This window comes from Amphiprion ocellaris, chromosome 2 (assembly GCF_022539595.1).
Source record: "Amphiprion ocellaris isolate individual 3 ecotype Okinawa chromosome 2, ASM2253959v1, whole genome shotgun sequence".
Taxonomy (NCBI): domain Eukaryota; kingdom Metazoa; phylum Chordata; class Actinopteri; family Pomacentridae; genus Amphiprion; species Amphiprion ocellaris.
This window is the reverse complement of record NC_072767.1, coordinates 16,451,499-16,466,785: the sequence shown is the minus strand read 5'-3', so window position 1 is coordinate 16,466,785 and position 15,287 is coordinate 16,451,499. Positions and strand designations below refer to the sequence as shown.

Here is a 15,287-nt window from a genome sequence, read left to right as displayed (position 1 = left end):
TTGTTACTGGTAATACTGTTTTTGCCATAATTTATCATAACAAAATGCTGGCCTTCAATTGAGTTTTTACACCATTTCAGTCCTTGAACAGGCTCGGTTTGGGAAAAGATACACCAATAGTTAGCAACTAATTGTTGGTTTTTATTTGTCTTTTTGTCCTTTTTCCATCCTCATCCCTCTAGGCTCTTTGGAGAGGACACCGCTCCCGCCGACTGAATGACAATCCCAAGATAGTGAAGCTGAGGCACCGCTTACGTCAAGTTTCCGCCAGCATCCGAGAGGAGGACAAACTGTGCAACAAGACATCTTCTGCGCTCGACTACCTCCTTCGATACAAACACTTCTCCTACATCCTAGAGGCCCTGAAAAACCTGGGTAAGACTTCAGCTTTTTCTTTTAGCTACCACATGTGAAGCAACTATAGAGCTTCCAACTAATTTTTCTGCCCCAGGTAGCTTTAGTGGAAGAACGATATTAATTGTAGTTGATGAAGGATGGCAGCTTTTTATTTGGACAAAAGAACAAGGCAAAGGATTTTAAAGTTGGATTTTAAAATATATGTCTGTAATTTTACAATCTATCAGTCTGTATTGATCCTAAGGGGAGCTTCATATGTTTGGGTGATGAGCTAAGAAAAACAAAAAGCAAACTCTTTTTAATAAGATGAAATGCACTAAATTAAATAAATCTAGATCCAGAAACTGTACTTGCTGCAATTCTTAAATCTATGAGCTGAGCATGAAAAAAAGAAGACTTGCAGAAACTGTGAGAAAAAGTTTCTCTTTTGTTGTTTGTGGCTGTGGGGAATAGAAGAAATGCTGCTGCTTTTAGGATTATATAAGCAAGTTAACATGTGTTCCCAAAATGCAATATGCAATCTGAAATCCAACTAAGTAAACAGGATTGTGTTATAGCAGAGTGTGATCCTTCAGCACGAGAGCATGACTTCCTGTTTTCACATCCAGTTATTGCAGATTTGCTCTTCTCCTGCTCAAACCTAAACTCGGATGTACAGCTGCTTGAACGAATTTCATATGCCCCAACTTAATCTCCTCTCCTGTAGCTCAGATTACTTCTGTTTGCTCGTGAAAATTGTAGTCTTAGATCTCTGTGCCCGCTTTTGGATTTTTCTGTAACAGGATTATTTGCGAGCACTTTTGAGCAAAACCAGAGCAAATCTGTGTGTCAGCAGCGACTTTATGAGTGCGAGGACAGGACTCCCCATAGAAAATAAAACTGATTATACTTGGTTACTGTATGTGAGTTGGATTCATGTGGGTATGAGGTTTGTCCTGCACTAACAGAGGACCCTCTGTGTATGCTTTTGTGTCTGTTTGTGTGTACAGAGACGGCCACCAGGCTGTCCCCAGAGTGCTGTGAGCGGCTGGTTGAGAGCGGAGCCACCAACATCATCTTCACTCTGATCCGCTGCTGCAACAGGAGCGTCCCCTGCATGGACGTCATCACCTTCTCCATCCAGATCCTCCTCAACCTCTCCAAGGTACCACAAACGCAGGGAGGCACTTTCTATGTCACATTGCCTTTTAAAGCAATCGGGTGCACTTGGGGTGTAAAACCCGAAAGTACAACACAGAAATGGGTTGACTTTCTGTAGCAGAGCTTTGACATTAACCCTATAGAGCCCAGCGTAGCACCAGTGCTGCGATTGTATAGTCATATTTGATTGGCGGTAGATTTGATTCCAGATAAGATAGATCGATCATTGTTTGTGCATATCAAATCTGGGACGTTAGACTAATATTTCACACATTCACCATGTCTCAGAGGGCTTTATGGTTGCAGTGATGGGTTTGTAAAGATACACAATAAAGCGCCTATAACAAAAATCCTTAATAAACGAGACCACAGGATTTCTGTGCAACTTTTTTACAAATTTGAGGGATACAGCTATGGTATTTTTGTGTTTTTAGATATATGTAACAGAAACAAAAGCGATTTAAAAAATTTTTTGGTTTATTGCACTTTCAAGCAATTAATTGTAGTAGTTAAGATATAGACTAACAGTCAAAAGTTTGGACACTTTCTCATTCAATGGTTTTTATTTAATTATTTTATTCATTGCAGATTAATATTGAAGACATCAAACGTATAAAATAATACATATGGAATTATGTTTTAAACAAAAAAGTGTTAATCTTCAGTATTAATCTACGATGTAGAAGATAATACAAATAAATAAAAAACATTGAATGAGAAGGTGTGTCCATATTTTTGACTGGTAGTGTAAGTCAATACATGTTATTAAAACTTGGGATATAAGGGTTATATTGATGTAAAACAAATAAAAATACTCCGCAAGATTGTACTACAGTATGCAAAAATGTAAGAGTATGTCCTGGCATACTTGCACAACGATAACTCTTAAAGGGTTAAAGCTGTGCTGTACTTTTCTCCTCAGCGCAAAAAAGATTCTGTAGTCCTGCTGTCAGATTAAGTTGCTGTAGAAGTCTGTGAACACACTCAAAACACAGGCAGTATTAATTTGATTATTGATACAAATTGTGGTTTCTGCAGCTCATGATTAACTGCGCCTTCAAATTTGAGTGTCTCTCTCTCTGAATATTTAATAAATGCAGCAGGGGAGTGATGAAGCAGTGATTGTAGGCTTTGGAGGGTGATTTAGAGGTTGAGGAGACACCTGAGATGTAGAGCAGGCATTCTGGAGCTTTGAAAATCAGTAGAAACCTTTGGAGAGTCACTCTGGGAACCTATAATGCAGCAGAGCCAGCAGCTGTGCTTTGAGGTCTCTCCCATGTGTCATTAGCTGTGGCTCCATATGACTGTCAAGCAAAGTTAAAGAGAACTCTTTAAATGTCACAAAAATAGAAAAAGGAAATGTGGATTAGACTTGTTTCCATTAACTGCTTTGGGGCAAATAAACAAGGCTATGTAGTTCTGTCAGAAGGTGGCAGTATACGCTGTGAGAATAAAAAGCCAGAAACAACCAAGGGTGTGTTCCAATATTCGTACTACCATGTGATACAGTATGCCAGTAAAACTTTTTTCTCAATACATATAGTCGACACATATGCCAAAAATACCAGGATGTCCTACATCCAGTCAGATTTAGCTGTGAAGAAACATGCGTTTCTGGATATTCTGACCCATAATCCTCGGTGCAGTAACATCACATATGTTGTAGTGTCTCACGTGAGCAGAAACAAGGTTGAGGTGCTGATGTTACCAATGGTTTCTCTTCTCTGTGTTGTGTCGATAAAAAGACACACAAAATCGTCCGTCACACAAGACTTGTACTCCTCTGTCTTTGAACACATACACAAAATGTTTCATCGTAAGGCGGGAAACAATCAGCGCATGTACAGTACAAGATGGAACACATACCTTTACAGTCGATAAAAAGGACGCACAAACTCTTCCATCATGCAAGACTTGTACTCCTAAAGAAATTAAAAAAGAAAAGCACTGAGAGTGCAGTACTCCGCCAAGGCTGCTCAGTCATTGTATCATTTCCGACAGATGAAATCTTCAATAAAAAAATGACCTTGCGCTGAGCACGGGCATATGTTATGCATGTGTAAGTTATGTACGGATACAGAATCACATGACCTAAATATGTAGCGGACGGCAGGAATTGATGGGGCTCAGAAACACCCCCACAATTTAATCAATTGTTCCTTGTATCATTTCCGATGGATAAGTCCCAATAAGTCTGCAACGGTCGTTTTTAAGTAGGATCACAATCATGTGATCGTTAGCAGGCAGCTGACGTAGTGTTCACTTATTGTCATAGTTACAGTGACGCTATCTTGGAATGATACAGAAATCTTTAACAAATCTGTGGATCCAGACTATAAGCCGCATCACTGCCAAAATCTACTCAGTTGATCCTTGTGTCATTTCTGACCTTCCCTGAAAATTTCATCCAAATCCATTAGTCAGTTTTTGAATAATGTTGCTAACAGACAGACAGACAAACCAACGCTGATCGTCACGTAACTCCGCCGCATTCCTTGGCGGAATAGAAAGCATTTGTTGTGGTATTTTACAAGAAAATGTAAAAATAATACATTTGTTTAAGATATTGATGGTGACATATTGTCAACATCCATGTTATTCATTATGGTGATTAGTTGTGGCAGCCCTAAATCTTTTCACCCTGTGCTTTACGTGAACAACTGTTTAGGATGTTTTGATATCATGTTTGTGCTTTACTTCCTTCTTTGCTGTCTTTCTTTTCCTCTCTTTCACTCACCAACTCTCTCATTGTTGATTTCCTCCCTCAGTACCATAAGACCATTGAGGCGGTGTTTTCGGTGGAAGACTCTGTGGAGACGCTGCTGGACCTGCTGCAGAGATATCGGGAGAAAGCAGGAGATAAAGTGGCAGAAAAAGGGGGAAGCATCTTCACTAAGGCCTGCTTCCTTGTTGCTCTGCTGCTGCAGGATAAGCACCGTGCTCAGGTACATAGCCAATATATCATGCAGAATAGAGAAATGCATAAATTCAATATCAAATGCTCATTTTACAGGACACATGATGATAAAAAATGGTAACTTTATCTTCTTTAGGAGGTCATGAAGCTCCCCAAGGTCTTGGATCGGATACGCAGTATTTACCGCCTCACTGCTCGCAAGCACAAGATGGACGCAGAAAGAACCATTATCAAACAGAAAATTAACGCTTCTATCAATGGAAGCTTTTTCGTTTCAGCAACACCTCGTAAATCCCGCCCTGCGCCAAAGTATGTATATTTATGTTTGCATCCAGTGCCATATATGTCTGAGTTAAACAAATATGTTTATGTTTGCAACGATAATTGAAATCCCGTTTGTTTTTTCAGATTTGCCCCGGATTGGGTCCTGAGAAAGGACAAACTCAAAGACATCGTGGACCCACTCAGGGCCATTCAGGTGGTGGCAGACACACTGTCCATTGTGTTGTAAATAGATAAACTTTTACGTTTTTATTCATTGTTGTTTTTTTCTTCAGAAAAAAAACATTTTTTATGTTGTTTTCATTACTAATTGATTTCCATGTACATAATAAAACAAATCTGTGTTTTTAAAAGTATTGACATGGTGTTCCTTGGCTAAATTTTATATACAGCGCTAGACAGAGGGAAACAAAATTTACTTTCTACAAACTGAAAATCCTGACACATCTCATACACTCAATAAGATTTTGATCTGAGGAGTGTGGAACATGTGGAGCTTAGCTCTGTTGTGTTCCCCGGGCCAATCCTGAGCAGTTTTTGTGGTGTGTCAGGGTGCATTGTCCTGCTGAGGGTAGCAGCTGGCATCAAGGACTGCTGTCATGGTGGTTGGGGGATTGTCTGATATCCAATGGGTGGTACATTTCAAACATCCACTTGAATGTCAGGACTCAAGGTTTCCCAGCAGAACGTTGCATTATAACAAGATGATCGATGTTATTCATTTCAGTTGTCAAAATGTTGTGGCTGATTGGTGTTCTAATTTTAAAGTGAAAGAAGAGAAAGAAAACAAGGAGTTGAAGGAAAAGAAGAAAACATCAATTTCAACACTCTCTCCACCTTCCTCCCTTCTAGATCTTTGCTTTGCCCAGTGCTTGAGTCTACAGTTTCTTCACTTTGCTTTTCTCTTTTTCCCCTGAAAATATAGAAACACAAGCACATTACTATAATGTAGCTGCATAGGAGTCAAGTGAATATATAGTCCCTCTATGTCTTACCCACAGGCAATGTTCCCTCTAATTTTTCGTGAGTCTGAGCAAACACACAAACTCCCTGAGCGTCCCTTGGACCACTGTGAGCAACATCAGACGTGTGCACTGTGGTCACACCAGCATCACATCCATTCAAGTTACATGGTTCATTAAAAGAATCAAATTACAGCATTTACATTTCTGTTAAAACACTTTGTCAACAGGAGCCAGTTGAAGGTTGCAGTGATTTTAGTGACACTACAATGTATAAGAGTGAAGTTATTGAATATTTGTCTCTCTTTACTGTTGCAGTGGTTTTGCAAATTGCAGACGGACTCTGTTCACTCCATAGACACCAATGTTATTCCTGTAGCTTGAAAGACAGCTACTTTTGATAAAACTGGGCTTGTAGCACAGTCTGCCTTGCAACAATGGGAAAGAGGCACTGTTTATGTTTTGACAACCTATATCTAATGAGTTATTGATGCTGGAAGTCCGAATCTGTGAATATCTTTCCAACTTTACTGAACTTGGGGCCACTACCACCTAAGGAGTGGTATATTTAATTTTGAAAAAAGCATTTAGCCATACTTAAAGCTTTAAGTGCTTTATTAACACGGAACTAAAAATTTTGTATTGTTTTATTATCACAGGTTCTGTCTGAAAAGAGGTGGCAATATTTTAAACAGTGAAATCAAACTAACAAAATGTAATAACCAACCAGTGAGCAATACTGGATTCTGCAAATACATAAACAACTTTTTTAAAAATCTAAATCTTATCTTAACACAGTTAATGTATTAACTTATTTTTGTGTGTATGCATGTATTTATTGATTTATTTAGTACTACTTAGGCATTTATTGAGTCACTAAAATACTGTAGAGTACAGACCACATCAGCATGATTATAAGCATCCTCTGGTAAATTAACAACCAGATACTGATGTCTCTCACCATATGGACTTCAGGAGATGACTGGGGGATGATAAACTGTGACCTACTGGTTGTTTTTGAGCAACACACCATACTATGACATTTTTACAATGATGGTTCTACTATGGAACCAGTTTGACATGTTCAGGTGTTCTTTGTGTGAAAACTCAGAGATTTCAGGTATCAGAAGGTGGTTTTCAACTTTCTTTGTTAACTTTCTGCTTCAACTTTAAATTAAATTTGCTTCACTAACCCCGCCCTCTGGACTTCCAGTAAGCTGTGTTCCTATTGGCTGTCCAGGTGGCTGCTTGGTGTTATCAGGAACACCTGAGCAGCTCAGTGTCTTCTTGCTTTATGTGGCTGTAGCCAAACATTTCCTCTGCTTGTCTTCACCACTGAACCGGGTTTGGCTCCATTGCTTTAGTTTGTTCTTTAGGCGTTGGCTTGCAGCTTCCAGCAGTAAAATCGTCTTTAATGTGTTTCTTGGTGTGTTTTAGGGCTTTGTACTGGACAGTTGTCTTGGTAAAGGTGGTTCTTTAGCCACAGTTAGCACATGGTGCTAATGTGTGCAGTGATTAGTGGATTTGGTACAGCTGAGTTGTGTCTTTATCTTGGCTGTAGTGAGTCTTCAGAGGTTTTGGTCAGACACATTCTGTATTCTTGTTTGTGAACCAGCGTTGGTTGTCCAGAAGGTAAGAGTTCCTGTCCTGATTCTCTGTTCTCAGAGGTTCTCTGGTAGGCTGCAGGAGACTTTAGCGTTTGGGTTGTGCTAGTTTGGTTTTTGTATGGTTTCATTTGGACGACTATCTTGAGGCCCCTCCATGTGGTTTAGTGAGGTTTTCTGGAACAGTTCTACAAAGCAACCTGCAGCAGAAGAGACTTGAAGAGTTTTTAGGAAGTTCTAGAGACCAGACTTTAGAGCAGCAGAAACATTTGTCAGCAGTTTGAGCAGGAGAAGGTGAGCTTCAGAGTAGAAATGAGATGGAAACCTTCTTGACCCATGTGGTGAGGTCCTGTACGAAGAGTTTGAGCAGGTTGTTAAGAGTCTGTAGTTTGTTGGTCTGAAAGCACAAGAAGAGTCGACTCATTAAAGGAGAAAACAGGAGATATAGTTGGTTCTTCTGTCGCTCTGCAGTTTCCTTAGACTGAATATCAAGTTTATATTTTAAATGATTTCCCATGTGAGCCCAAGAAGACTTCAATAAACTCCCTCCATCCCCTGGACACATTTTTATTACGATGTTAAATTATTATTATTTATTTTTTTGAGTTTTAATCATAGTTTTAGCATAGTTTTTTCTCTTTGCTTGTTTAGTTTTGTCATCTGTGTGAAAGGTGCTAAACAAATAAAGTTGAATTGATAAACTGAATAATTGACTAACTCATGATTGTGACAACAGAAGTATTTTCATTGTGATTTAAGGGTTTGTTTCATTTTTAAGGTTGGGGTTAAAATCTTGACAGAAAAAAAAGATTAAAGAAATAAACTACAGTAAAAAAGCAATTAAAGGAAAAAAACATTTAATATAATAAAACTTTTAAAAATTAAATATTAAATACAATTAAATTGTATTAGACAAAATATTTAATTAGATAATTAAACGGAAGATACAAACATGTAATTATGAAATTAAACAAAAAATTTTAAACAAAAATATTAAACATTAAAGATGAAATATTTTAGATAATTAAACATTTAAAAAATACAGTTAAAGAAGAATATTACACATTTAGAAAAATATAAAAAATTAGATTATTAGACCTTTAAAAGTCAAAACATTTAATTAAAAAATTTAATGTTTAATTAGAAAATTAAATCTTAAGGACAATAAAACTTTAAATAGGAATTAAACAGAAAATACAATGAAGCATTAAAAAAGAAAATTAAAAATTAAAAGGTGGTAAAACATTTAAAAAGAAAAACCTTAAAGATTTAATCAAAAAATTAAACATTGGGAAAGAAAAGGAAATTTTTCAAATAAGCCGATAAAACATTTGAAAAAACAACAATTAAACATTAAAAAGACAAAACATTTCTAAATCAGATCAGACATTAGAACAGAATAAAAGGTGAGAAAAGAGCAAAACCAAACATTTAAGAAGAATCAAACTAAAGATAAAACCTTTGAAAGGGCACCAGTTAGACTTTAGAAGATCAAATTAAACAGGAGACAATAAAACGATCAAAAACAGATAAAGTTCTTAGTGTTTTCTAGTCTGAAATGAAAACATCAAGTTGTTTCTTCAAACATTTCCTCTTTCTATGTTCTTGGTTTGATTGTGGACAGATTTACTAAGAATTCATTTCAGAAAACTGCTTTCCAGATAAAGTCTACTAGAGGTTGAAGGCATCGATCAAACTAATGTCACCTTCTGATCTCGACAAACTTTACTGTTCAGTGAAGAGAATCAAAGTTTGTTCAGGATTTCTAAAAAACCCACAGGTGAAGGTCTGAGAAGAACTCAGATGGATGTTCTAAATGTGAAATCAAGACTCATGGTCACAAGTTCTAAGGCTTCTGTTAACCAGAAAGTTCAAACTAACAGAGATGTACTGAGAAACTTTTAAAACTTCAGTCCTCAGACTGTCTAAAGGTTCAAACTAACAGAGAACTACTCAAGAACTTTTAGGATTTCAGTCCTCAGACTCTCTAAAGGTTCAAACTAACAGAGAAGTACTGACAAACTTTTAAGATTTCAGTCCTCAGACTGTCCGAAGGTTCCAACGAACAGAGAAGTACTGACAAACTTTTAAGATTTCAGTCCTCAGACTGTCTGAAGGTTCAAACTAACAGAGAAGTACTCAGGAACTTGGAAGATATCAGCCCTTGGACTGTCTGAAAGTTAAATCTACCAGAGAACTACTGTGGGACTTAGAAAATTTCAGTCCTCAGACTGTCTGAAGGTTCAAACTAACAGAGAACTACTGTGGGACTTAGAAAATTTCAGCCTTCAGACTGTGTGAAAGCTCAGGTCCTGAGGACTCGGGAGGTCTGGAGTCTTTGAAAGTCTTGGAACTGAGGGTTCCACCCTCCAGCACATAGGCTGAAGTCCAACCTCCTGAGAAAGACGGTCGAGTCGAGACTCGAGTTAAAAAAAAACTCGAAAACGACAAAAAATAGATGATAAATACGCAAAAAAAAGAAGAATTAGTATCTGAGCGAATAGCTCAGGGGATAAGAAGACAGACTACCAACTGGAAGGTCGCAGGTTCAAGTCCCACCACTGGCCTTTTCTTTCTTTGTATTTGTCAGGATTTTGAGTAAAATTTAAGAAGGGTCTGGTCTTGAACCAGCGACCTGCTGCTCCAGAGGCAAATCCTTAACTCACTGAGCTACAGATCAGATGAAAAGAAATAAATTCGTCGTCCCTTTGGCATCGTAGTTCCTGAAGTGACCACATGGGCAGAGCCAAGGCGGAGCTTGGGTGGAGTCAGGGCGGAGAGTAGGCGGGGAGGTGGGTGGTGGCCTCCCCCCTCTACTCCCCCACCTCCCCCCACAGCCCACCACACCTTCCCCCGCCCAACGAGTTCTTCGAGTCTCCACGAGTTCTTCGAGTCTCCACAGGTTTTCCCGAGTTTCTGGAGTTTCCACCAGGTCGGAGGCAGAACAACTTGTCATGAAGAGGTGTTGAAGTCGGCCAGGATGGACTGACTTTTTACAGCGACTAGAAGAAAGACCACTAGAAGAGCAGGTCTTTAACCCCCATCCATAAAATCCATGGAGTCGCTTCAGAGAAATGAAAGGTCAACTTTACCTCCATCCAGATGTTCAACTTGATATCTTTACTTGACATTTTTAGCACCACAAATCTTTAGTATCACACTTTATTATCATTTATTAGGATTTTAATGGAATCCACCAGCAGATTCTGTTTTTGTTGGCAAACTTTATTCTTGTCGTCGTGGGACTGCAGTATTTAAAACTGTTTCTATTTGACCTCATGTTCATTAGTTTTAGTGGAGAAAGTTTTAATTGTCAATTAGTCTCTTAAAAACTAAATAATAAATTGGATTAGTCAAGAGGTTTAAATTTCTTACTTTGTCATATTTTAAATATGACAAAAAAAATATAAAGTCTTGAGACAATTTGACCTGTAATTGGCATTACATAAATAAAATTGAATTAAAATTCTATGTATCTTGTAATGTTGGAGTAATTCAGCCATATATGTTGGAAAACACACTTTCTTTGTCCATTAATCTGTCATTTTCTCCAGTAATTCATTTCTTGTTTTGGTTTATAAAAGGTCAAACCCAAACATATTCAGTTTACTGTCATAAAAACCAAAAAGATTTACATTCATGATGCAGACAGTGTTTTACTTTTTATCTTAGTTTAGTCAGAAAGATAGTTGATAATGTGTGAATTGTTGCAGCTTGTGAGCCGTACAAGGTTTTAATCTTTGGGGCCGAGTGTCAAAAAACATTTACAAACCAACATCAACAAAACACTCAACAAAGATTTGAACATCATTAAAGGGAAATCCAACTTTTGGATGACAATGTCTAATTAAAGGACATTTATTTCCAATGTAAATGTGGGATATTTATCCTCTGGAGCTTTCTCTTCACATCGTCTTCCACCTGGACTGGTTTGGTCGGGAGCATGTGCAACAAACATTTGAAAAACTGCACTTTAACATCAATGAATGACACTGAAGTTTAATCTCTACATAAATGAGACTGAGTCTGGATGTGCTGCTCTGTCATTAACTCCTAAGTTTAGGGAAAGTTCAAACAAAAGATGACAGTTCAGATAAGACTTGAGAATGAGCTTATTTTGAACAAACATCTCAGACTTTCTGAGCTTCAGCACCTCTAGCAAGATATTTTAACAAGTAACTCAAGAGATCCAGAAGTTGGAGAGAGTTAGCTTTAGCTGAGCCAAAGAACATGAGACGCTAACCTAGCAAACAATCAGACTTTTCTCTGTGAATTCTGAGAAATAATTCCTATTTAACGACAGAGCTACACATCTTAACTCAGTCTCATGAAAACAGACTCTAATTCAGTGTCATCCATCCATATTAAAGTGCAGTTACCCAAAATGTTTGTTGCATGTGCTCCAACAAAACCTATCCAGGTAGAAAGCCACTTTGACAAACAGGAAGTGGACGATTCCAAGCAGATTTATAGAAGGGGGAACCGGACTGTACTAAGTGTGGTCGAGTATAAAGGGGTGTTTTGTGGGTTTTTAAGGCTAATAATGATTATTAGTGAGACATTTGGAGCAGATATTCATTTGCAGTAAATGAAAGTATTTAAAATCTTGGAGTTAAACTTAGAAGAACACAAACTAACAGAAAACTTTGTTGATACGTTTTTGTTTTGTTTACAGATGTTAAAGCAGTTTTATTCGTGACGTATAACCAATCAAATCACTCCAGAAGACAGAGCGACCACAGGTAGATAAAGGTTCAGAGCCAAAGTAGCACCATTTTTAAATGTATTTATTACCATAAATCAATAAAAAAAAATCAAATACTGATAATCAGTAAATCAGTCAGCCCACAATTACTACAATTCTACAATGTATGTCTCTTTCCTTTGACTTGTTATTTGTACAATATACGATGTATATGATGGTGTTTTTTCATAGCAAAGGCTATACTATGATGTTTTCTAAGAGACATAATGTGCTACTCTGTTTGTTCTGGCCCTGCACTCCTCCTCTGTTGTTTTCTGGATTGTACTCAGCTGCAGGCCTTCGTCCACCAGGCCTCCGTTGACTCGTCCCACCTGCCGTCACTGGAGCTGAAGCTGGATTGGAACAGACCAAAGTACAGTCCAATCACGATGCCAGCTGCCTCTCAAAAGGCTCCTTCATCTGGCAGGTGGCAGCACTTCTTCTGAGGGGAAGCTGAGCTGGACCGGCAGAACTTTGGAGATGTGTTCCAGTGGTTGGTGGATGTGTGGGGAGATAGAGAGGGACCTTTGAATTGTTCAGAAAGGAAAACAAGGAACCCATTGGTAGTTTTAGTTTAGGGTGCTACTGCGGTGTGTTTTTGGGCTTGAAGAGGTGAACAGGAAGAGGTTTTTTTTTTTCATATTGATTATCTTTTACTTTGTTCCTGGTTGGAATGCCCATCAATGTCAACATGAAGTTCACTTTTAGTTCTGTTTATTTTTATTTTACTATCACCCATTTGTTTTTAACCCCCTCACATGTTGTGTTGTTGTAAACTTACTCTTTCAAATAAATTCTTGTCTAACCCTCTGGAAACCAGCGTTTGGACTGTTTTTGTGTTGCTCCTCACCTACTGACAGCTGTGGACTAAATGCTATACTCTGACGTTTTTAGAGCGACATGCTATACTATGATGTTTGTTGGGCGACACACTATACTATAGGCTTTATTGACATATTACTGACCTTTTTTTGTTTTAGTTTTTTTGTTGTTTTTTAGCAACATATTATAAGAATTTGAACAGTTTTAAAACTTACTATACTTTTACTTGCGCAATGAAAAATTATTCTATGGCATTTTTTAGTTGACATATTATACTCTGATGTTTTCTTGAATAACATACTATTTTGACAACATATTGCACTATGACATTTTTTGAACCGCATATCATACATGACAATGTTAGGCAACATCCTATCATTTTGCGCTTTTTGAACCACATAATCTATGGGGTTTTTCTTTTGCACTGCTACTACAAATTGTAATATTATTACAAATGCTGATACTACTTCTATGACTCTAACAGCTATTTATACTACTACTGCTTGTACTTTTAGTATTACTACTACTGCTTGTACAACTATACTACAGCTACTATTAATCGTCTGGTATTTGCTTGTCAAGCTGCTAGCTCGCCTTAGTGTTTTGCTAGTGGCTAACTAGTTAGCTCTCATAGACTGAAGCTCTCAACAAGATTTCATAATGAAAAAAGAGCCAAAAACTATTCTTACCTCTGAAAAGTCATTCCAAGTTTCCTTGTCTCAATCGTACGACGCAGTGCGTAACTGTATGCAGCACAGTGAGCCAGTGTTCCAGTTTAACTGGTGATCAGGTTAACTGGCGATAGTTTCCGTCTCCAGATGTTTCGTTCGCAGATTCGTCACGATCAGACCTGGATTTACGTGAAATAAAGATACCAGATAAAGAAGACCTCGCCGAAAAACGTCGGCATCACTACTTAATAAAGTCTATATCCATGTAAATATCATCTACAGACAGTAAAAAGAAACGTGCGGGCCGAAATAAAAAACACGTATTTTTCAAGTAGGTGAGAGGATTCGAAACCACGTAATCCAGCGATAAAATTACGAGACCACTGTTTTACTCATTGTGCTCCCGATCAGCTCGACAAGCATTCTGCTTCATCTACATAGAGCACTGTCATTCTGTCAGGTGTTTAACGCCTGGTGATTGTTCAGGAAACACGTCCATGTCACCTGGGGATAATCACAACTTAACACAGGCTTCCTGGTTAAGAACAAGTCAGACAACTATTTATTGTCTCACCAAGAAAACCCACAACATAGAAGCACGTCCACTGCTGTGTTGTGTGTTAGTTTGTGTGTTCAGTGGAACAGATCCAGAGCAGAACTTCAGGTTTAACTCGGGTTTGTTCTCAGAAACACTCAGACCCTCAGCAGCCTCCCATCAGAACAACACGCAGCACATCAGCTTGATTTGCTAAAATACATCGGAACAAACTGAGACCACGTTGTTTAAACTAGTCACTCAGAAAACAGTAAAAACTCGTTCAGTCATCCACGTCCTAACCGTCATTCAGAGCACGTTAACCACTGACAATATTTAAAAAAAAAAAAAAAAAGGGAAGGGAAGTAAAGGGATTTGATCTGGTCAAAACAAACAATGGTTTATTCGCCCTATCAGGGAGCCATGAGCACCTATTGCATGTATTGAAGTGACTACAGTCACATTTGAACGTTACAGCTACAGATATTCCTGTTGGACTCTGAAGATATTGTGCTGCCATATTTGTATATTTAGCCTACATGTACTCTAAGGTGGATTAGGAACGTGTCATTAAATCAAATACTGTCAAACACCACAATTCACTCTAGTCTTCCTCTGCGACATCATTAAAAGTATCTTCTGCCATTTCTAAACCAGCCAGGGTGTTTGGGAAGACACAAATCACACAAATATATTGTTTGTTTTGACCAGGTCGGATCCCGTTACTTCCTTTAAAAAAAAAAAAATTGTCAGTGGTTAACGTGCTTTGAAATGATACCCCCTGGCTCTTCTAAAAAAACAAAAAAAACAAAAAACAAAAAAAAAAACAACTGGCTTAAACGTTTAATATATCACTTAGTCATTTATGCTAGAAAGTGTTATCAAAAAAAAAATCTCACAGGTGTAAATGTCTCACTCTCCTAATCTACACTCCCCACTGGAGAACACCCTCCTCCTTCTACTTTTCTCTCTCTCCCTCTCTATATGTCTCCCTTTAGCTCTCTCACCCTCTCACACACTCACCCCCCACACTCTCACTCACACTCTATGTACTCCCCATGTTTATTGTGCCTGTATGTTTTATAATGTGTTTGTTGATAGTTTTCCAGGGAATGATGTGCTATTATATAATGTATATATAGATCCTGACCTGCTGTATGCATCTCTCTTCAACACTCACAGCTCACAGACAGCAACAGACAGCTCACAAGGACACACACAGACGTTATATTACATTGCTACATACTCAGTGA

The 15,287-nt window shown here is 38.1% G+C and overlaps 1 protein-coding gene and 1 long non-coding RNA gene across 2 annotated transcripts in view; one reads left to right on the top strand and one right to left on the bottom strand.

The window, feature by feature from the left end:
• Positions 1-5,052, top strand: part of aspm (assembly factor for spindle microtubules) — a 31,185-nt gene extending 26,133 nt beyond the window's left edge. Inside the window, exons 22-26 of the mRNA XM_055004213.1 lie at positions 183-375; positions 1,347-1,501; positions 4,266-4,442; positions 4,551-4,723; positions 4,823-5,052. Of these exons, the coding sequence (XP_054860188.1) occupies positions 183-375; positions 1,347-1,501; positions 4,266-4,442; positions 4,551-4,723; positions 4,823-4,925 (801 nt within the window). The 3' untranslated portion in view covers positions 4,926-5,052. The remainder of the gene's footprint in view (positions 1-182; positions 376-1,346; positions 1,502-4,265; positions 4,443-4,550; positions 4,724-4,822) is intronic.
• A 6,980-nt stretch (positions 5,053-12,032) lies between these two features.
• Positions 12,033-15,068, bottom strand: LOC129347372 (uncharacterized). The gene is made up of 2 exons (XR_008599450.1): positions 13,518-15,068; positions 12,033-12,531 (listed from the first exon to the last, which is right to left on the bottom strand). It is a non-coding gene; the product is annotated as an uncharacterized LOC129347372 (long non-coding RNA).
• Positions 15,069-15,287: the final 219 nt, after the last annotated feature.